This window comes from Anomaloglossus baeobatrachus, chromosome 8 (genome assembly GCF_048569485.1).
Source record: "Anomaloglossus baeobatrachus isolate aAnoBae1 chromosome 8, aAnoBae1.hap1, whole genome shotgun sequence".
In the NCBI taxonomy this organism is placed as follows: domain Eukaryota; kingdom Metazoa; phylum Chordata; class Amphibia; order Anura; family Aromobatidae; genus Anomaloglossus; species Anomaloglossus baeobatrachus.
In genome coordinates, this window is record NC_134360.1 from 218,563,834 (window position 1) to 218,587,487 (window position 23,654).

Genomic DNA, 23,654 nt, shown 5'->3' on the forward strand with positions numbered 1-23,654 from the left:
CTCTTGTTCCGCAGTGGTTCCAGTACCAGAAGCAGAAGATGCTGTGGGATGAGAGTTGGATTCTGACGGTGAAGGACCTGCCTGGTAGGTTGTGCGTGTTCCGCCTTATATCGGGCGATCACGGTTGATCTGCAGCGTTTTCCTCCTGTCTCCGCAGGGGACGAGCTCTGGAACGAGCTGGGCAGCACCATCAGCCTCAGACACAACCACATCCTGATTCCCGGCCAGCGGACAGAGTTACTGGCAAACACTGTCTTCATCTGCGGCTCCTCCACCGAGAACTTCATACAGACGGGGATCTAGTGAGTAACGTGTGACGATGAGGAGGATATCGGACATCAAAATCCACCATTTTATAGGGGGAATAATTCACACGGTTTAGTAGAAAGTATGCAGCTCATAATAGATTTGGTGCCCTTTACTCCAGCAAACTTCAGCCTAAGACTGGCCGCGGCGTATGATATAGTATTAATGGATACGGACGCCTTCTGGTCATTTTTTTTTATTTCAATGCTTGTTTTGTGGCTAAACATAATTTTTGCAACTAGGTTTCAATAAACATTTTTCACCCTAACTCTTCAATAACTGCAAAAAGAGTTAACTGAGAATCTGTCAGTGAGCTCTTCTAACAGTTTGCAACTGCTTTATCTGCCTTTTAGTAAGCTCTTCTCAGTAAATTTATGATCAAGTGAAAGTTCAGTTCATATTGGATGTGGTTTGTGGTCATAAATCAGCACAAAGGGGATCAGAAAAAAAAAAAAAAAGTTACAAACCCAACCTCAGAATGAGCTCACTGATGGATTTTCGGTTAATTCAGTCTACAGGAAGCAGGGGAACAAAAGTTGCTGCAAAAGCCAAACTGTGCAACATTTTTAATGTAAACTATTATGTAAAATTATTTTTAGCCTGAAATGCGTTTAATAAAAAATATAGGCCATATCTTTTAATAAATCCCCCCACCCTGCACAGATTTGAAATCACCCGCTTCAGTCTATAAAGTGATAGCGGTAAGTGAGCAAATTCTGGTCCTGTCACTAGAGGGCGCTCACTATGCCGACCTCTACAGCTGCCATTGAGCTCAGTAGGGGTTGTGTGAGATTTACTAAAAGGGGTTTTCTGGGCTTCTGATATTTACGGGTCTAATATCAGATGAGTGGAGATCCGAAGCCTGTCACCCCCACTGACCAGCTGTTATCAGCTCCCAGAACCACAGATTGGCTCCTGATAACAGCTGGTCAGTGGGGAGATGGGTCGGGTGTCGGATCTCCACTAAGCTTGGACAACCCCTTTAAACCAATTTTTATCTCAAGACACAGGAATAAAGTGCGAGAAATTATGAGGCAAAAGTGACGCATCCAGAAGTCAACCCTCCCCCAGTAAGTTGTGAGCTCCTCAGGCCGGGGGTGCTCCGTCCCTGCCGCCACGCTCCGTCCCTGCCGCCACGCTCCGTCCCTGCCGCCACGCTCTGTTCACTTTTGTGTAAATCAGTCATGTGCCATGTATGTGTGACACCCTGGCCTATCAGGTCGTCACAGGGTATTGTGCAATCTGCCCTTCTGCACAGTATCCACCCTCCTTGGTTAATGGATCCCAGTCCTTTGGTGCTGTTAACAGTTTGTCCAATCAAAATCCTAGGAACAGTTCCCACTTGAACCTACCAGACTCACCATTGGGGGGCCTGAAGGGAATAGGGCCGCCCACAATGGGGGTTGGTGAGGGGAAAGTGAGGAAAGTGACAGTTGAGAGTCGAGAGTTGAGAGTGAAGGAGAGAGAAGGTGAAGTGGTTCTCGTGAGGAGACGCCACGGAGGAGAGCTCCTGTATACTAGGTGTCAGATGTTGGTCTGGGCCTGGTAGGAGCTGGAACCCCGGTCGCAGGGGACAGTGTCAAGGTGCACGGACTGCTAAGGAGGGAAGCCGGCGGCCTTGAGCTATCACCGGGCAGGAGCCAGGGCACGACGGGGTACGTGGACCCCATGCCGGAAAGTAGCTTCACGCGTTCCGGTAATTTACCCGACGGGGGTGAAGACTTCAAGTGTCATCCCCAACCCGAAAATCCAAATCTAATATCGGGGTAATAGCGCATCGATGGGATAGGACTTTCCAACTACAGTCCAAAGAAATCCTACGCGTGAACCCTAAGAGCAAGCTCACTCCGTTAGCCATACAAGTGAGCGGGACCTGGAGAGTTTCATACCAACGGGTCCAATAGAGACTAAAGGTGCCAGGGATAGAGCCATAGACCAACAACAACACCAGGGGCACGGATCCAGGCGTGCTCCCCGCAGACTACAGTGGTGTGCAGAACTTTGGTTTACAAGCTGCCGGTGTGGTTATTCTGGGACTGAGTGAGTATATTGGAAACCCCTGCACCTATCCCCCAACGGCACCCAAACACCATCCATCATCTACGGGCCCCGGGACACAAACCCCCTACCCACGGAGGAGTTAAACAGCAGGCTGCCGCACCATCGTCACCGGGCTCCCCAACGGCAGCGGTGGTCTCTCACAGTACCACGCACCGTGGGTGGCGTCACAAACTTTCCAAAATCCCCCTGTACATATCTCCCTCTTCTTTTAATCGAGTGACCATGCAACCCCCGGGTCCGGAGACCCCTAGAGCCACCGCAGATCCGGATCCGAGCGGTGGCAGCAACCCAGCTGCTCGCACGGGGGGGTACATATGCGGCTCTATAGCACCAGTAAACTGGTGCAAGTCATTGATCTCTTTTATTGGGCACAAAAATGGCACAAATAGTTTATGCGCAAAAAATGTAAGCACTTTGTCCCACTGTGACCCCGGGCGGCCATATTGTCTTCATGGGGAAAAGCCGCTAAACGGATCTAAAGCTGCTGGCTGTTTCTGTAATACCAGAACTTTCTTTTCTTCCAGCGATGGACGGATTGTTTCTGTCAAGAGAATCTATAAGAAAAACTTCACCATCACGAAAACCGTGAGGAAGGAGGTGCAGCTGGTGCGGTACGTGCTGCCCCGCGGGATCACGGGGGATTACGTGTGATGAATATTTTCTTCTTTTTCATTTCTCCCAACGTATGTGGTCCATCATCCCGACATCCCTGCCCTTTAATAATAATGAGATGACTCTGCTGTGTCACAGTCTGCACAGTAAAGCAGACAAGTGAGCCACAGAGGACAGCGGAGTGTGACCACCAGGGACGGACCGGGAATGGGGGATATTAGTTGTCAGGTCATGTGATTGTATCTGTAGGAAGCTGGATCACCAGAATATGTGCAAGTTCATCGGGGGATCGGTGGACAGAAACATCTTCATCATCACAGAACATTGTCCGAAGGGCAGTCTGGCCGATGTCCTTCTGAACGACGACGTCCCTCTCAACTGGGGGTTCAGGTGGGTGACGTCCGGTCCTCGACATGAAGGATAATGGACCAGCAGCCCCGAAAAGAAATCCTATAATATCAGCGCCGGCGGCGTCACTCTGTAACTCAGCTTTCCCGCCATCTGCAGACTTTCCTTTGCCACGGACATAGCGCGTGGAATGGCGTATCTGCACCACCATAAAATGTACCACGGGCGACTGACGTCACGGAACTGCGTCATAGACGATCGATGGGTTTGCAAGATCTCAGGTAAAAGATACGGACGAAACTGGGCTCCAAAGCTGCAGAAAATGCTGATTAGGAGAGGGGTTAAAAAGATGTGATAAGAGAAATACGGCGGCTTCGTTACAGAAACAGCGCCACCACTGTCCACAGGTTGTGTCTGGTATTACAGCTCTATGGTAAATAAAGCTGAGCTACAGGATCGTCTATGTCTCATATATAAGACACTGGCGATATTTGCCGCAGGGAGGGCATCATATATATAAGACCCCAGCGATATCTGCCACAGGGAGGACATCATACATATATGAATGACCCCCGTAATATCTGCACAGGGAGGGCATCATATATATATATATATATATATATATATATATATATAAGGCCCTGGCAATATCTGCCGCAAGGAGGGCACTGATGGTGAAATTGTGATATGCAGATTACGGTCTGATGGTTTACAGACGGGATGAGTATAAAGAACTGATAGAGAAGAAGCCCCCACACATCTACTGTGCCCCCGAGGTGATCCAGAGCCAGAGCGGCCTGCCGACCCCCGCCGCCGACGTATACAGGTGAGATGCCTATCGAAGGCATCACATTACACTATTATATCACACCGGAGACGTCATATTGCAGTATTATATCACACCGGAGACGTCATATTACAGTGTTATATCACACCAGAGACATCATATTACAGTGTTATATCACACCGGAGACGTCATATTGCAGTATTATATCACACCGGAGACGTCGCTATATTCTTATTCCATCCCATGGTCATTTCTTTCGCTGTTCTCTTCTCAGTTACTCTTTGGTGTTGGTGGAGATCGCCGGCCGCTGTGATATCTTCCCGGTGAGTGTTATGGTTTTTAGACCGGACACGTTTGAGAGAGATGATTATAATGACGTAGATGGCGCCGCCGTATTTCCCCGCTGTGGGTGCATGTACTGATGTAGCAGAGCTCTGAGACTGTCAGGAATAGTAAGGTGATGTCTACCCCAATATCATGAAATGTTTTCTGCATCTTAAAGGGAATCTGTCAGCAGGTTTTTGCTACCTCATCAGAAAGCAGCATACTGTAGATACAGAGACCCTAAGTTCAACGATGTATCACTTACATTAGTGGCTGCAGCTGTTCTGACGGTGAAAAGTTTGAGATTTTGCATGTAGCAGAGCTGTCCCTACACACACCGCAGCTCACAGTCTGCTGAGATCCACTAATGATAAAGATAAGAGGCTTAAACTAACATTGCAGGTAAGCAAAAAAAGACTTAAATGCAGGGCTGAATTTTCTGTTGTAATTCTTGCAGCATGATGTGTTTGATTACATTGCAGAAACCTGATTACAGAATCCCTTTAAAGGCACATTACACCTAAGGTCTAATCTTTCCCAATGTACAGCATAAATGATTATTCCTGAAATCTTTAACAGATCAGGTGATCTATCAGTTGGGGTCTGACACTCCCTATCAATCAATGAAGTGCGCATCCCAGCCCCTTGGACTTATACTGGGGTCCTGCTCCTTTTTAGTGGCCACAGGTGACAGAGGATGGCTGTGCGTCACATTTTCCATTTACCGGATCCGTTTTTAGCCCGGGACACGGATTACAGAGGATGGCGGTGCGTTAAATCTTCCAGTTACCGGATCCATTTTTAGCCCGGTACACGGATGACAAAGGATGGCTGTGCGTCATGTCTTCCATTTATTGAATCCGTTTTTAACCCGGGACACGGATTACAGAGGATGGCTGTGCGTCATGCCTTCCATTTACTGAATCCGTTTTTAGCCCGGGACATAGATGACAGAGGATGGCGGTGCGTTAAATCTTCCAGTTACCGGATCCGTTTTTAGCCCGGATAACGGATGATAGAGGATGGCCGTGCGTCATCTCTTCTAGTTACCGGATCAGTTTTTAGCCTGGGACATGGATGAGAAGGATGGCGATGCGTTACGTCTTCCAGTTACCGTATCCGTTTTTAGCCGGGGACACTCGATGGGACGGAGACGCCGCTGATAAAAAAGCATCTGGGACAAACAGAACAATGAAGGCAAAGTGATCAGGTCTGTGTGATGGAGGCATCTGCTTCCAGTTTGGTCTCTGTTCTCTTACGCACCTGTAGTGGACCAGTTACGAGGGGCCGTGTGAACGGAGCCTTATCACACACCGCTCCCATCTGCTGCCAACCCCCAGAAACATTAAATTAATTTCGTTGGACATTACATCTTGACATAACGGAATTGTCAAAGTCGAGTCGGGGGATGTTTTTGCTTTTTCTTTTCCTCGAGTGCTGCAGTTTGGCCCCATTTCCAGCTGCAATACTAAACGCAGCCTGTAGACAAGAGTGGCGCTGTTTCTGGAAAAGAATAACAGACCCATTGCTTAATCCCAGGTCATTGTATTCAGCATATGAATCAGTTATCGGGGCCTATAACCCCAATCATTTCCCCCGCATCAGAGGTATAAGACGTAAATGGTTCTCATCTGTAGGATCCAGCGTCGCCAACACTTCTTGTTACTTTCCAGGGTGACGCTTACCTGAAAGATGTGACATGGCGTCCGGAGATACCGGATCTCAGTGCGGGGAAAAGTGACCACGACTGCCCCAACCAGGCGGATTACTCTGAGGTCAGTGCCCCCCGGATGTATCGGGGGCCTTTCTGTGGCTGCGTGGGTGGGGTGACATGGGGAGGGGAGGTCTGCGGTCTCCTAATTCTTTCATGTTCAGTTTAATGTAGGGGTTGGTTTTGGCGGCTGCATCAGATTACACACAGGGCTCGTCTGTAAAAAAAAGAGACACATAGGTTTGCATTGGAGCTGTGTGCAAAAAACAGCGGTACTTTATATGTTAATAAGCTAAGCTTAATCAAATTTCATCAAATGCTCAAGATGTTGCTCTATGCATCCTCCATGCTTTACACTGCAGCTGGAAAGGAAATACCAGCAAGTAACCATCAGCCAAAAGGGATAATAGATATAATGGGGTTGACCAAGACTTTGATGTTTGGTATAGGTTATGAAAATTGGCACTCCAAAGATGGACGGATAGGAGGGGTTGCCGGGGGCTCATACATACATGATGTGGTGGATGCAGGGGGCTCATATGTGACGCCCTGGCAAAACCAGGTAGTCACACAATAGCCCCCGCATAACATCATCCCTCACAGGGTCACATACAGCCGACCTGAAACCCTAGTCACCCCCCCTCAGGACAAGACAAGCACACCAGTGGGCGGGACCAGACGGTTAGGAAACGCCCACCTAGGGGTCTAGACAGGCCGGGGCAAGAAAACAGTCAGTTCAGTTAAGCTTCAGATTAAGTTGGAGTTCAAGTTGAGAGGAGTGGAGGCTGGGGCTAGGTGTAGCTCCAGCGGAGAAGTTCAAGTTGAACGGTGCCAGGGTCGGAGCCCTTGCACCTTGGCTAGGTGGCAGACGGTGGTCACCGTCAGCAGGAGACGGGAAGACGGCTCGGCAGATCCGAGGAGGATCGGGGCAGGGTTGGAGCCCGCTGGTACCGACACTGGAGACCCGACCGGAAACTGTGCACAGAGGGGGTACTCGGACCCTGAAGCCAGGACCGGAACCAACGGCCTAGCTAATCAACCGATTGCGGGCAGGATTATAGGTCATGTCCCAACCAAAGTCACAAAAGCAGACAACCACCCACAGAGAAGGATAGGGCAACCGCCAGGGCCCATAGATCCCACGGGTCAGCGTCAGCGGGCACGGCTCCTCAGGTACACAAAAAGCCGGGAGCGGACTCCCGTGTTCCATACCGGGAAGTCTAAACACACAACCAAAACTAGTGCAGAGGAAAAGACGGCGACCACCAGCCCGGGTGAGGGACCAGAGTACAACCGGCCGCGGTGGCCGGCCACCGGCACCTTGGTTTACCAAAAGACTTGTGTGATTCATTTAATTGTGAGTAACCAAACATCCCCTGGTACGTCAGGGCACACAAGCCCCTGCCATCACCATATCCTGCACAGAGACACTGGGCCCCGAGGCAACCATCCCTACCCACAGAGGGGATAACATCCGGCTGCCATTACATCTCTTCCGGGTATCCCACAACAGCAGCGGTGGTGTCCCACTTCACCACACACCGTGGGTGGCGTCACAAACTGAATACGGCCAAGGCTGTACAACTAAGTCCTCCTTTTCATTTGGCGTTTCCGCGTGACCCCCGGGTCCGGAGGATCCCTCGAGCCACACAGCGGGTCCGGATCCGAGCAGCCAGGCTGCTGCGGGCGTGGGGGCGGCACACATACATGATGTGGCGGCTGCAGGGGGCTCATACATACATGTGGTAGCGGCTGCAGGGGGCTCATACATGCATGTGGTAGCAGCTGCAGGGGGCTCATACATATATGTGGTAGTGGCTGCAGGGGGCTCATACATACATACATACATACCGCCCTGAGAGGGGCTCGGCTGCTCCGCTGCTTCGGGCCGAGCCGCTCGGGGTCCGGGCTCGGGTGGTCGGTGGCTCGAGCGCCTCCGGACCGGGGGCCACGTCGCTCTGTTAACCGGGCTGGCGGTGTCGGGTGGGGGGTGCGCAGCCGGGAAGGCCGCGAGGTTGCTGGGTGAGTCGTGACGCCACCCTCGGTTTGTGGTGAGATGGTGCACCACCACTGCGGATGATGGTGGGGCTCCCGGGGGACGGTGTTGTGGCGCAGCCTTGGTGTTAGCCCCTCCGTGGGCGGGGGCGGTGGTCCCGGGGCCCGATGGTGGGGGACCGGCTATGCTGGGAGGGTCGCGGTGCAAGGGGCCGCGCTGCGGTGCTGTGCCCGGGTGGCACTGTGGTACTCACGATTAACCACACACGGAGTCAGTAGTAAACCAAAGTTCGGCGATGGTCGTGTCCCGCAGCCAGCTGCCGATGTCCCCTGTGGGGTTGGTGGTGGCCCCTTTTCCCTTGCACCTCTGTTGTATGTTCGGCTCCCCTGCCTGGGCAGTGGTAGCCCGCTCCTCGGCGTTTTGGCTGCCGGAGGAGCCCTCTGTGCCTGCAGGCAATGGCCCGTCGGGTGTTTGGCCCTTGGCGGTGGCACTCACTCGGTAACGGTGGGCTTTTGCCTTCTGTCGGGACTTGGGTGTGGATGAACCCGTGAGGTCCAGCCAGCAATCAGTCAATTTGCCTAACCTAGTGGCTTCTACGCTAGGACGGGGTCTGAGTACCCGGTTTCTGGTCCTCCGGTAAACGGTTGACTCCCCGGTTCAGGTCCGGCGGGCTCCAACCCTCAGCCGGTCCCTACAGTTCCGCTGGTTGTGTACCGGTCCGACTGCAGACGGCCACCACCGTCTGCCTGCCTGACGTGTTAGCTCAGCTCTTGCACCTCCTGCCACTTCCACTGTCCCTGAACTCTGTCTGAACTTCCTGCCTCAGGACAGTAGTCTCCTCGGTGAGCGTGCCTTTCCGCCTGGCTCCGCCCACCTGGTGTGCTCTACCTGCCCTGAGGGAGGCATCAGGTTTCCCTTTCGGGTGACGGTTGTGTCCTCACAGGGGATGGGGGTGTGTGTAAGGTATGATCTTGGTGTTACCTGTGACCCCTGGGTTCCAGGGCGTCACACATACATACATACATGTGATATTGGCTGCAGGGGACTCATACATGTGGTAGCGGCTGTAGGGGCCTCATACATACATACACGTGGTAGCGGCTGCAGGAGGCTCATACATACATTTTCTGGCGGCTGCAGGGGGCTTATACATGTGATATCGGCTGCAGGGAGCTCATACATGTGGTAGTGGCTGCAGGGGGCTCATACATATATTTAGTAGCAGCTGCAGGGGGCTCATACATACATTTGGTAGCGGCTGTAGGGGGCTCATACATGTGGTAGCACCTAATATCTCAGACGTTCACCTGAAAGACACCACAAAATGTAAGGAACTGGAAAATGATGAAGGGGAAAGATATCGTGGCCGCGCCGTGGCCCCTGAAGCCGATCAAACCAATATTACCCCGATGACTTATCCTAAGTGAAGGAACAGCCCCATCCTGTGCTGCCATAGGCGTTGGCAAGGCTGGGCTCAGGCTGGGTAGGGCCATGTGCGGTACCACCATACAGTGCCCAAATAACAGCGCTATAGGGCGCAAAACACACCACACAACCCATAAACTAGATTGGTTTGACCCTTAAGTATGAGATACCGGGTGAAGTCCTCGGGAGCCCGAGTCCTCAGGGTGGTGCTCCCTTCACCTGTTAGTACCACTGTGCCCAATAATGGAGACGTGGCATACCCACCATACTTCTGCTCGTCCCATCATGTTGGTCCCTCTCCAGCATTACTGACAATGAAGGGTGGAGAGCCGGCCATGAACAGTGTGACGGGGCCACCAAGCATCAGATGGTCCTGTCCTGGGTGCTGATTCCATTTTGGGGCCCTTTTTCACTCCGGTTTTCCCGGATCCTCTTCATGTCACTGTTTTTGGCGGTGTCTCCTCGTACAGATGTCCTCGCATGTGATGTTTATGTCCAGCAGCTTCAGGCACAATCATTGCCCTGAAGTCATCGCTCGGGGCTGAGTCACTGAAGCTGTGTTTACTAGAGCTGTCGTGAGAAGTGCCGACATCACATGAGAAATGCGATCACGGCAGAGATGGAGCAGAGTCTTCACAGAGGAGCAGCGCAGAGATCCGCTGCATAGGGCTGTGTAATCCAGAGATGGAGCAGAGTCTACACAGATCAGCAGCGCAGAGATCCGCTGCACAGGGTCGTATAATCCATAGATGGAGCCGAGTCTACACAGATCAGCAGCGCAGAGATCCGCTGCACAGGGTCATGTAATCCATAGATGGAGTAGAGTCTACACAGATCAGCAGCGCAGAGATCCGCTGCACAGGGTCATGTAATCCATAGATGGAGCCGAGTCTACACAGATCAGCAGCGCAGAGATCCGCTGCACAGGGTCATGTAATCCATAGATGGAGCCGAGTCTACACAGATCAGCAGCGCAGAGATCCGCTGCACAGGGTCATGTAATCCATAGATGGAGTAGAGTCTACACAGATCAGCAGCGCAGAGATCCGCTGCACAGGGCTGTGTAATCCAGAAAATACAAGTATAAGATCTAAGGAATTCACAAAAAGGCGGCGAGAGCAGAACACTGAATACCCTGGATGGACGCACAGCACAGATCTAGCACAGGCCTGGGATTCTGGTATCCTCAAGAATGGAAGAAAGTAGAAGCTAAAGATTTCTTTTGGGACCCAATTCTGTTCCAAGATTAAGCACCAAAAAATGCATTGTGTGAACCAAGCCCAATGCATAATATAGGGCCGTGTGCACTGAGCTGTACGGCAGGACGTGGGGTCCCTACAATCCCATAATGTGGGGCTGTGTGCACTGAGTTGTACGGCAGGACGTGGGGTCCCTACAATCCCATAATGTGGGGCTGTGTGCACTGAGCTGTACGGCAGGACGTGGGGTCCCTACAATCCCATAATGTGGGGCTGTGTGCACTGAGTTGTACGGCAGGACGTGGGGTCCCTACAATCCCATAATGTGGGCCTGTGTGCACTGAGCTGTACGGCAGGACGTGGGGTCCCTACAATCCCATAATGTGGGCCTGTGTGCACTGAGCTGTACGGCAGGACGTGGGGTCACTACAATACCATAATGTGGGGCTGTGTGCACTGAGCTGTACTGCAGGACGTGGGGTCCCTACAATCCCATAATGTGGGGCTGTGTGCACTGAGCTGTACTGCAGGACGTGGGGTCCCTACAATCCCATAATGTGGGGCTGTGTGCACTGAGCTGTACGGCAGGACGTGGGGTCCCTACAATCCCATAATGTGGGGCTGTGTGCACTGAGCTGTACGGCAGGACGTGGGGTCCCTACAATCCCATAATGTGGGGCTGTGTGCACTGAGCTGTACTGCAGGACGTGGGGTCCCTACAATCCCATAATGTGGGGCTGTGTGCACTGAGCTGTACAGCAGGACGTGGGGTCCCTACAATACCATAATGTGGGGCTGTGTGCACTGAGCTGTACGGCAGGACGTGGGGTCCCTACAATCCCATAATGTGGGGCTGTGTGCACTGAGCTGTACGGCAGGACGTGGGGTCCCTACAATACCATAATGTGGGGCTGTGTGCACTGAGCTGTACTGCAGGACGTGGGGTCCCTACAATCCCATAATGTGGGGCTGTGTGCACTGAGCTGTACGGCAGGACGTGGGGTCCCTACAATACCATAATGTGGGGCTGTGTGCACTGAGCTGTACTGCAGGACGTGGGGTCCCTACAATCCCATAATGTGGGGCTGTGTGCACTGAGCTGTACTGCAGGACGTGGGGTCCCTACAATCCCATAATGTGGGGCTGTGTGCACTGAGCTGTACTGCAGGACGTGGAGACTCTACAATCCTGTAATTAGGGGCTGTAGAGACCCCCTCCCTGTAACACCCGGGTACGCCTCAGCAATAACAGCTCTACGGAGAGTTTCTTCAAGAAGAGAATAAAGGAGTTTCCGGTCTCCATAAATTATTAGTCCACTGTGTGATAAATAGATCTACTGCTGGGAGCCACCAATTGCCATAACGGAATATGGTCTGAGACCCTCCCTCTCCCTGAGACCACCAGATAGAGACAGTGCCCTGATGTACAGTTGTGCTCAAAAGTTTACACACCTCGCCAGATTTTTTTGCTTTCTTGGCCTTTTTTCAGAGAAAATGAATGATAACACACAATCTTTTTTTCTACTTATGGTTAGTGGTTGGGTGAAGCAATTTATTGTGTTTTCTCTTTTAAAATCATAATGACAACCAAAAACATTCAAATGACCCTGATCAAAAGTTCACACACCCTGGTGATTTTGGCCTGATAGCATGCACAGAAGTTGACACAAATGGGTTTAAATGGCTAATAAAGGCAACATCCTCACCTGTGACCTATTTGCTTGTAATCAGTGTGTGCATAAAAGCTGAGTGAGTTTCTAGGATCCAGACAGACTCTTGCATCTTTCATCTAGCCACTGACATTTGCAAAGCAAAAGAATTGTCAACTAATCTATGGGAAAAGATAGTTGAACTGTATAAAACAGGAAAGGGATACACAAAACCATATCCAAGGAATTGATAATGCCAGTCAGCAGTGTTCAAACTGTGATTAACAAATTGAAAATCAGGGCCTCTGTAAAAACCAAACCACAATCAGGTAGACCAACAAAAATGTCGGCCACAACTGCCAGGAAAATTGTTCAGGTTGCAAAGAAAAACCCCAAAATAACATCAGCTAAAATAGAGGACTCACTGAAAACTAGCGGTGTGGATGTTTCAACATGCACAATAAGGAGGTACTTGAAGAAAAATGGCTGCATGGTCGAGTCGCCAGAAGAAAGCCATTACTGCGCAAATGCCACAAAGTATCTCGCCTACAATATGCCAAACAGCAGAGAGACAAGCCTCCAAACTTCTGGAACAAGGTAATTTGGAGTGATGAGACCAAAATCAAACTTTTTGGTCACAACTATAAACATTACATTTAGAGAGATGTCAACAAGGCCTATGATGAAAGCAATACCATTCCTACTGTAAAGCACGGAGGTGGATCGCTGATGATGAGGGAATATGTGAGCTACAAAAGCACAGGAAACTTGGTCAAAGTTGAAGGACAGATGAATGCAGCACGTTATCAGCAAATACTGGAGGCAAATTTACATTCATCAGCCCGAAAGCTGCGCATGGGATGTACTTGGACTTTCATACATGACAACAATCCAAAACACAAGGCCAAGTTGACCTGTCATTGGCTACAGCAGAAAAAAGTGAAGGTTCTGGAGTGGCCATCTCAGCCTCCTGACCTCACACCTCATGCAAGAAAACCAAAGAATTAACAGGAATTGGAGGCACCAAGAAGAATGGGCAGCTTTACCATCTGTCCAAGAAGAATGGGCGGCTTTACCATCTGAAAAAATAAAGAGCCTCATCCACAAGTACCATAAAAGACTTCAAACTGTCATTGATGTTAGAGGGGGCAATACACGGTATTAAGAACTGGGTGTGAACTTTTCATCAGGGTCATTTGGATGTTTTTTGTGATTTATAAAGAGAAAACACAGCAGATGACAATAAATGGCTTCACCCAACCACTAACCAGGAGTGGAAATTATCATTCCTATTCTCTGAAAAAAGGCCAAGAAAGCAAAAAATCTGCCGATGTATGTAAATTTTTGAGCACAAGTGTAAGGGGTACTTTGCACGCTGCGACATTGCTACTGCGATATCGTCGGGGTCAAATCGAAAGTGACGCACATCTGGCGCCGGTAATGACGTCGCAACGTGTAAAGCCTAGATGCGCCGATAAATGATCGCAAAAGCGTCGAAAATCGGTGATCTGTGTAGCGCCGGTCATTTTCATAATGTCGCACCAATAGGAGATACGATGTTGTTCCTGCGGCAGCACACATCGCTGTGTGTGACACCGCAGGAGCGAGGAACATCTACTTACCTGCCTCCACCGGCTATGCGGAAGGAAGGAGGTGGGCGGGATGTTTACGTCCCGCTCATCTCCGCCCCTCCGCTTCTATTGGCCGCCTGCTGTGTGACTTCGCTGTCACGCCCCATGACCTGCCCCCTTAGGAAGGAGGTGGGTCGCCGGCCAGAGCGACGTCGCAGGGCAGGTAAGTGCGTGTGAAGCTGCCGTAGCAATAATGTTCGCTACGGCAGCTATCACAAGATATCGCATGTGCGACGGGGGCGGGTGCTACCGCGCTCGGCATCGCTAGACGATGCTAGCGATGTCGCAGCGTGCAAAGTACCCCTTAGTCGATGGCTCTGAAGAAGATTTAGGCTAAATCGTCAGGCTGCCGGTGCTGCGCCATTCAGCTCCTCCTGGCAGTGGTCTGATAGGGGAAACCCTGTAACAGTTTCATGCTGACAAAAAGCCATAATACAATCAGGTATAAGTTTCCCAAAACTGTGACCAGAAGGAAACAGTTTATTAAAAGTGAGGTGGATTGTGGTGACAAATTTGTACAATGCTGAATACACTGGTAATGGATGGGAGGGACATAACAGCACCTGGACAGAAGCACATGGGGTCCCCAGGGTGGAGCTCAATGGTCACCGTCAGTATCTATGGGAATGACCCTCGCTCGGGCCATACGTGTGATTTATGACTATATCAGACATTCATCTCCGTTCTCGCTTTCTGCAGCTGATACAGAAGTGCTGGGCTCACAATCCGATGCTGCGGCCACCATTCGAGCAGATTAAGAAGAGTCTCGAGAAGATGAATCCGAACAGAGTCAGCCCGGTGGATATGATGATGAACCTGGTACGTGTGACATCTGCCAGGTCTTATTACTGAATGGCGGTGGCTGCGGTTTATATGATTATTTCTGGTCTATCAGATGTTGCTTACAACCAAAGTTGTTAAAATGTCACCTTTCTTGTAGAGATCCCATGTGTCATGAGAAATCTGCGATAGAAAGTGCACTGGGGCGTGTCGCTGCACCTGGCCTGAGTCTGACACACCCCCAGTGCACTTCCAACCTGATCTGCATATGGCTGCTGTCAGATTTTACAAGATTTACACAGCTCATCTCTACAAAAAGGTGTCATTTTTTTTGCAGACAGACAAGCGCCTACAAAGTTAATCCATTACTTTCATATGTAAAAATGTGCTGACAGGTTCATTTTAAGATTACAGAGACTGCCCCTCATGAATATCTGATAACCCCTGGTGAAGCTTAGCCATAGCCAGACAGTTTCCCCTGGTAAAGCCTTGTTCCTCTGGCAATAAACAGTTGGTATCCCCTGGTGAAGCATTGTTTTTCTGGCCATGAACAGCTTATATACCACTTGTGAAGAATTGTTCCCCTGAACAACCGACATCCCCTGATGAAGCCTTGTTCCCCTGGCCATGAACAGCTGATATCCCCTGCTGAAGCCTTGTTCCCCTGGCCACTCCTACAGCCTGTACCATGCTAAAATGTGAAGCCCGATCTTAAAAGGGCTGCAGAACGTTACAAAACAGGATTTGTTTGTTTCTCCTCCATATATACATATGAACAGCTTATATACCACTTGTGTAGCATTGTCCCCCTGAACAGCTGATATTCCCTGAAGAAGCCTTGTTTCCCTGGCCATGAACAGCTGTTATTCCCTGGTGAAGCCTTGTTCCCATGGCCATGAACAGTTGATATCCCCGGATGAAGCCTTGTTCTTCTGGCCATAAACAGCTGGTATCCCCTGGTGAAGCCTTGTTCCCATAGCCATAAACAGCAGGTATCCCCTGATGAAGCCTTGTTACCCTGGCCATGAACAGCTGATATCCCCTGCTGAAGCCTTGTTCCCCTGGCCATGAACAGCCGGGCATCCTCTGATGAAGCCTTGTTCCCCTGGCCACTCCCACAGCCTGTGTCATTGCAAAATGTGAAGTCTGATCAAAGAGCCTGCAGGACGTTACAAAACAGGATTTGTTTTTTTCTCTTTCCTCCATAAACAGTGTCGCTCTTCTACATGAGTCATGTCTGATGTTACAGCTCATTAAAGTACAAGGAATTAAGCTGCAATACCAGACACAGCCCATCAGCAGAAGTGGCGCTGTTTACAGAGGGAAGAAAAGCAGATCCTGTTTTCCAGTGATATTACGCTCCTTCTGTATTCCTTTCTTGTAGATGGAGAAGTACAGTAAACATCTGGAGGCCATCGTAGCTGAGAGGACTCAAGATCTCTTACAAGAAAAGCAAAAGACCGACCGTCTGCTTTACAGTAAGTGGCAAACCACCGAGGATCCCAGCGAGACCAATGCTGCACCTTACACAAACGCTGCAGACTTGGCACAAATTCACAAGCTGCAGATTTTTGTTATTCACATCGCAGGTCAATTGTTTTGTAATAATCCGCAGATTTTCTGCACAGAAATCCACAGCGGAAAATGCATCTTCACCATCTGGTAAAATAAAGAATAAAATGTGTAAATCGCTACAATAAAATCCACGACAGAACACACATGATTTGGTGCAGTTTTTGCCACTGAGAATTTTGCAGATTTTTTTGAATTTTCCTGAGGGTCAAAAACTGTTCTGGAGTCAGTGATTTGATACATTTCTGCCCCCATAGTGGGGAGACGTGTAGTGCACCTGCTAGGCCGCGCCCACTGGTTATATAAACATCCAGGCCCCAATTCTTCATCCTTTTTGCGCTGTTTTTAGTAGCAAGTTTTGATTTTAGGCAATTATATTTTTGCACCAAGTTCCTTAGTCTTTTTGCTCCATTTCAGTCAGTTCTTTCTCGTCACTTTCACTGATGCTCCTGGATTTTCCTCGAGATGGTTTTGTCCAATTCATCATTTGTATCTTTTCCAATATCCACGTGCAGAACAAAATGTAATTTAGTTATTTTGATATTTTTTGAGCAGTTAAAGACTAATTGGCAACATTTTACTCAAAAAAATAGCAAAAAAAAGAGCACAACAAACTGATATATTTGCACCGAATTTTGGTAAATTTGGTGGAAGTGCATAAGCAAATAAAAATATGCAAATAATGAATCAGGATAAAAAAAGTTGCAACATTTATGGTCAATGCATCATGCAAAAATTAGCAACTTTTCTATAAGTTTTGGCGAAAATGGTTTCCCTTGTCTGTTGTATCTGACCTCCCATACGCTCTGTTCATCCTCTGCCGCCTGCGTCATGAATGCAATTCCAGGCCCGCAGTGGATACTGACACCTCCTGAATTACCGTCAGTTTTTTCTCGATTCTTCTTCATGTATGGAGGTGCAGCTCTAACCCTACATTATAATATCCGTGTTTCCAGGTATGCTTCCCAAACCTGTGGCTGATGATCTGCGCCAGGGCCTGACCTGTGAGGCTCAGAGTTACGCCAACGCCACCGTCTATTTCAGGCAGGTTTTCTGCATCTTGTGTGTCGTGTATAAGCCCATCAGTAAGTGCATCAATTATCTATTCTCGCCCTCTGTGGCCGCACATTTCTGCATTTGGCTCCCACGAGAGCCGCCTTCTGATTAAATATTGAGCGCAGTGACTGCATCTGGGCAGATATCGGGTCACAGTCCGGATACTTCACAAATGGGACCAGATGTGATCACATGAGGTGGTGCACAGACACTGTATGCCATTCTGGGTCCTTGGAAAGCTGAGTGATGATCACTATGAGAGATCCAGCACCTCATAGTGATCTACTGAGTAGTAATCATGACCTTTCTCTCTGGTTTAGTGATATTGTGGGTTTCACGTCCCTATCTGGAGGAAGCACTCCACACCAAGTAGTCAATTTCCTAAATAAGTTGTACACCAAGTTTGATGACATCATTGACAATTATGACGTCTACAAGGTGGAAACCATTGGAGATGCGTGTGAGTATGAGATTATAACACTAGCATGGAAGCAAGCACGCGGCTTTATGCTATTGGATGATTCCTGCAGGTGACGCTGCTCTGGGGGTCTCTCTGCAATATTGCGCTCTGGTGTATGATTGCTACAGGTGACGCTGCAGGCTCTGGGGGTCTCCCTGCAATATTGTGCTGTGGTGTATGATTGCTGCAGGCTCTGGGCTCAGGGGGTCTCCTTGCAATATTGTGCTGTGGTGTATGATTGCTGCTGGCTCTGGGCTCAGGGGGTCTCCTTGCAATATTGTGCTGTGGTGTATGATTGCTGCTGGCTCTGGGCTCAGGGGGTCTCCTTGCAATATTGTGCTGTGGTGTATGATTGCTGCAGGCTCTGGGCTCAGGGGATCTCCCTGCAATATTGTGCTGTGGTGTATGATTGCTGCAGGCTCTGGGCTCAGGGGGCCTTCCTGCAATACTGAGCTGTGGTGTATGATTGCTGCAGGCTCTGGGCTCAGGGGGTCTCCCTACTATATTGTGCTGTGCTGTATAATTACTGCATTGCTTCTTTTCATTTCAAGGTTTGTTTTTTTTCAGTCGTGTTTACATGTGAAGCTGCCAGACTCTGGGCTCAGTAGGTCTTCTAGTAACACTATTGTATGATTGCAGCATTGCTTGTTTTATCGTTTCTCTGGCATGTGTGCATGTGACGCTGCAGTATCTGGCTCAGTTGGGGTCCCTTGTAACATTGTTGTTAGACAATTGCTGTCTTGCTTCTTTGTTTCTCAGACGGGCTTGCATGTGACGCTGCAGGCCCTGGGGATAGTGGGTGTTCCCTCTAGCACGGTTATGCATTATATACTAGATAATTGCAGAAATAGTTTTATTTGTTAAAACTAATGATGGGTGAGCCGTGCAGTCCAGCTCTTCACCCACATACAGCTATAAACATAGCATTTCTGGGAGAGAGAGGACACACTACATCCAAAAACATTATTTTTTTCCCCCAGTGAGAGCCATGGACTGCAAGTGGCTCTTGCTGGAGTGCCGGCTCTTTATGTTCGATGTTTCGTGAATGACACACCCGAGCACCCACAATACCCGGCCAAGCACCACGAGTATCCGAGCACACTGATGCTTGATCGAGTACCGTGCGCGCTCACCCATCATTAGTTAAACCGTGATCCTTATTCATGCTTACAAGTGAAGTTGCAGGTTCTTTGCGCCGCTGGAATCCGGTGTATGAATTTGGATGACTTCGCACTTATTTTTTTATTTTCTGTGGCATGGTTGCATGTGAAGCTGCTAGGCTTAGTTGGTATCCTCTGAGAACAGTTCTTTAGTGTATGATTTTTAAAGACTTCTGCACCGATTCTTGTAACACCATGTTCCTCCAGTGAGCTTGATGTGAGGATGACGATGTCCCCTATAACACTGTCCTCCATAGTGTGAAGCTAGTAGTATGCATTAGGTGAACCCCACATCGTAATCAGGAGTGTAAGGTTTAACGTGAACAGTTGCCCCCGGGCTTTGGACCTCTGCTATTTTCTAGAATATCCCGATCCTGTTAATGCCAGTCTTGTGCCCCGTAGATATGGTGGTCTCTGGTGTTCCAAAGGAAAATGGCATAAACCATGTGGCAGAGATTGCTAGCATGGCCCTAGACCTCATTTCTGTCTGCCACTCCTTTAAGATCCCACATCTTCCAGATAAAAAGCTGAAGATCCGAGCCGGAGTCCATTCAGGTAGGTGACACCATTGTCTTCTGAGCCGCCTGACACGACCGGACTGTGTATAATGTCACCATGTAGACCTCACACCACGTATAAAAGCGGAATTACTGGTTATTTCTATTCTCTGTATTGAGGTCCGGTCGTGGCCGGAGTCGTCGGGACTAAAATGCCTCGTTACTGTTTATTCGGAGACACTGTGAACACGGCATCGAGGATGGAGTCCACCAGTGAAGGTAAAGCAGAATATGGGGCCACTGAATATGGCTGACACGGGGGCAGAGATAGGGGGAAGGTGATACATTTGTGGGTAATACTGATTTTTTTTTTAATTTTCTTTTTTTCATCAGCTTTAAAGATTCAGTGCAGCTCCAGTGCTGCGGATCTGCTGGAGAAAATCGGTGGCTACACGCTGACCTGCCGCGGCACGCTGGAAGTGAAGGTAATAATATTACTATGTAAAGGACCAGTATGGCCCAGAAATTAAATAGGTTAGTAAAATAAACTCCAGCCTGACGTACCACGTGTAAAATCTTCTTAAAGATTAAAGAATAGTGGCATCCGGAGATGTAGATAAGAAGTGCAGTGCGTTCTGTACCCTGTGTCCAGCAACACAGTACAAACCTGTCCCATCCGTGTCTGCAGCCACCACTAGAGGGAGCTAAATCTGTATACACAGAGGACCAGAGCGCCCTCTAGTGGCAGCAAGCAGATGTCTAGATGTGTTACACGCGTCTGTTTTATGTCTGCGCTCTCTGCTCTTACGGCCGACTGTGATACATAGAAATCTTATCATTGTATTTCTATTCATTTCTAGGGAAAAGGAGAGATGACGACCTGGTGGCTGGAGGGAAAAGAGAAGCCAGGAAGCTGGAACATATAACATACGAAAAGCCGTCCGATAACGACATACATGGGACTCAAATCACACTTTATAGAAGCATTAACCCTGTGCAGGTCAATGTCGGCTCTGCTGAGGAGTAGACACGTGTATCCAGTGCAGACAATGCTCGGAGCTCAGCTTATCCACAGCAGCTGCACAGACCTCGCTGTGGGTTTGTTACAATGTATCAGTCTGGAGCCCGGGATTCTCAGCAGAGCAGGACTAGATGTGTATAGGATTAACTGAAAATGGGAAGAATCACTAATCAGAATGGGACAAAACTCTGCTTAAACTGAGCTACAATTCTGGGGTCACATTTGCTAGATGGCTTGTCCGAGACTTTACAACTGACGATCAATCTGTGAGATAGGATGTGAGTGACAGATGGGTGGGGGTCCGACACCCAGTAACCCTAGTAATCAATGACAGATGGGCGGGAGTCCGACACCCAGTAACCCTAGTAATCTAAGAGAGATGGGCGAGGGTCCGACACCCGGTGAGAGCTGAGTGAGAGTCCAAAACCCTATAACTCTAGTAAAAATTGAGAGATGGGCGAGGGTCCGACACCCAGTATCCCCAGTAATCAATGAGAGATAGGCGAGGGTCCGACATTCGGTAACCCTAGTAATGAATGAGAGATAGGCCAGGGTCCGACATTCGGTAACCCTAGTTATCAATGAGAGATGGGCGAGGGTCCAACACCCAGTAAACCTAGTAATCAATGAGAGAAGGGCGAGGGTCCGATGTTCGGTAACCCTAGCAATCAATGAGAGATGGGCGAAGGTCCAACACCCAGTAGCCTTTGTAATCAATGAGAGATGGGTCGGGGTCTGACACCTAGTAATTCTAGTAATCATTGAGAGATGGGCGAGGGTCCGACATCCGGTATCCCCAGTAATCAATGAGAGATGCGTGAGCGTACGATACACGGTAACCCTAGTAATCAATGAGAGATGGGCAGGGGTCTGATACCCAGTAACCTCAATAATCAGTGAGAGCTGGGCGGGGGTCTGACACCCGGTATCCCCAGTAATCAGCTGAAATCCCACCCGGCAGTGGCCAGTTGTCGGGGTGATTGCGCATTAGGTCATTTTTTACATCGAACTTTGGAACTAGCAATTTTTAATCGGAAAACTCTGTAATAAAAGTGTCCCAGAGTCAAAATGTTCATAAATCCGGCGATTTTGCTTCTATAAACTGTTGGGGTTTCCTGTGTCCTCTTTGTAAAACTAGTAAGCTTTTCAACGCCCCTGAGGTTCCCTCTTGTCCTGGCCGTGTCCTCGGTCTCCTGCCTGAGTACGATGGCCATTCACATCCTTGTGGCATCATGGCAGCGATCAGTACGGTGGTCATGTGATGGCGCCTCTGCGCGCAGGCAGAGGAGCAATGCGGCACCGAGAGAATCGCAACGGAGGAGCGAGAGGGATCCACAGCTTTATATTAAATGTCAGTGATTTCAGTGCAGGAGACACTGACCCCGGATTGTGACCGGATCCCTGTGTAATAAATGCTTGTGAGAATCCGTCTGCACTTCTGTCCTTTTCGTGCCTGAGTTTTGGACTTATACACTTTAATCAGCATTAATAGCGGGACTAACCGCTAAAGAACCTGCGAGTGATGTGGAATGGAAAAAAAAAATATCCTTCTTACCTCGTTTTCCCATTTCTTTCTTTTCCTGAAGAAGTTTTGAAAAACTCCTTGAGGAAAAACAAAATGTCTGAGGCCGATCCTGCAGGAAACCTCTAGAGATAAGGCACTGTCCAGCGAGAAGGCTCCAAAGAACGCTGCAAGAAATAATACAAAACATCTTCAGGAATCGAAAATCTCCCCCCAAAAAATGAACATTTCCTCCAGCCATTTCCAATTGAAGAAAAAAAAACACAGTGCTGAGGTCATACCCATGTGACCAGAAGGGGCGGGGCCTTAGCCAACAGAAAAATGTTGCTTCCTGGTATCAGCTTTGTTGGCTGAGGACCCGCCCCTTCTGGTCACATCGGTATGACCTCACCATAGGTCCTGCAAGTCAAAAATTAAATTGATTGTATAATAGTTATGCTAATTCTAACAGAGGGAGGGGATAACTATGAATACCCCCCAGATATTATCTGTTCCTCAGCTGCTGTCACTCAAGAAGCTGATGATTTTATAAACTTTACTTTCTTGGATTTCAAAACCTATACATCCGAGCTGACCACTAGAGGTATGTAGAGAATCAGCCTGATAGCGCCAGTATAGCACTGGCTTTAGGTTATACAGTCAGGGCCAGAAATATTTGGACAGTGACACAAGTTTTGTTATTTTAGCTGTTTACAAAAACATGTTCAGAAATACAATTATATATATAATATGGGCTGAAAGTGCACACTCCCAGCTGCAATATGAGAGTTTTCACATCCAAATCGGAGAAAGAGTTTAGGAATCATAGCACTGTAATGCATAGCCTCCTCTTTTTCAAGGGACCAAAAGTAATTGGACAAGGGACTCTAAGGGCTGCAATTAACTCTGAAGGCGTCTCCCTCGTTAACCTGTAATCAATGAAGTAGTTAAAAGGTCTGGGGTTGATTACAGGTGTGTGGTTTTGCATTTGGAAGCTGCTGCTGTGACCAGACAACATGCGGTCTAAGGAACTCTCAATTGAGGTGAAGCAGAACATCCTGAGGCTGAAAAAAAAGAAAAAATCCATCAGAGAGATAGCAGACATGCTTGGAGTAGCAAAATCAACAGTCGGGTACATTCTGAGAAAAAAGGAATTGACTGGTGAGCTTGGGAACTCAAAAAGGCCTGGGCGTCCACGGATGACAACAGTGGTGGATGATCGCCGCATACTTTCTTTGGTGAAGAAGAACCCGTTCACAACATCAACTGAAGTCCAGAACACTCTCAGTGAAGTAGGTGTATCTGTCTCTAAGTCAACAGTAAAGAGAAGACTCCATGAAAGTAAATACAAAGGGTTCACATCTAGTTGCAAACCATTCATCAATTCCAAAAATAAACAGGCCAGAGTTAAATTTGCTGAAAAACACCTCATGAAGCCAGCTCAGTTCTGGAAAAGTATTGTATGGACAGATGAGACAAAGATCAACCTGTACCAGAATGATGGGAAGAAAAAAGTTTGGAGAAGAAAGGGAACGGCACATGATCCAAGGCACACCACA

The 23,654-nt window shown here is 48.9% G+C and overlaps 1 protein-coding gene across 1 annotated transcript in view; it reads left to right on the forward strand.

Moving 5' to 3' along the window:
• The window catches only part of LOC142250081 (atrial natriuretic peptide receptor 1-like), a 38,513-nt gene extending 16,570 nt beyond the window's left edge, over positions 1 to 21,943 (forward strand). The window contains exons 9-24 of the mRNA XM_075322144.1: positions 15 to 84; positions 158 to 302; positions 2,892 to 2,978; positions 3,229 to 3,369; positions 3,487 to 3,608; positions 4,021 to 4,153; positions 4,389 to 4,437; positions 6,112 to 6,213; positions 14,748 to 14,867; positions 16,213 to 16,306; positions 17,357 to 17,444; positions 17,777 to 17,916; positions 19,479 to 19,631; positions 19,754 to 19,852; positions 19,967 to 20,058; positions 20,434 to 21,943. Coding sequence (XP_075178259.1) covers positions 15 to 84; positions 158 to 302; positions 2,892 to 2,978; positions 3,229 to 3,369; positions 3,487 to 3,608; positions 4,021 to 4,153; positions 4,389 to 4,437; positions 6,112 to 6,213; positions 14,748 to 14,867; positions 16,213 to 16,306; positions 17,357 to 17,444; positions 17,777 to 17,916; positions 19,479 to 19,631; positions 19,754 to 19,852; positions 19,967 to 20,058; positions 20,434 to 20,499 — 1,701 coding nt within the window. The 3' untranslated portion in view covers positions 20,500 to 21,943. The remainder of the gene's footprint in view (positions 1 to 14; positions 85 to 157; positions 303 to 2,891; positions 2,979 to 3,228; positions 3,370 to 3,486; positions 3,609 to 4,020; positions 4,154 to 4,388; positions 4,438 to 6,111; positions 6,214 to 14,747; positions 14,868 to 16,212; positions 16,307 to 17,356; positions 17,445 to 17,776; positions 17,917 to 19,478; positions 19,632 to 19,753; positions 19,853 to 19,966; positions 20,059 to 20,433) is intronic.
• Positions 21,944 to 23,654: the final 1,711 nt, after the last annotated feature.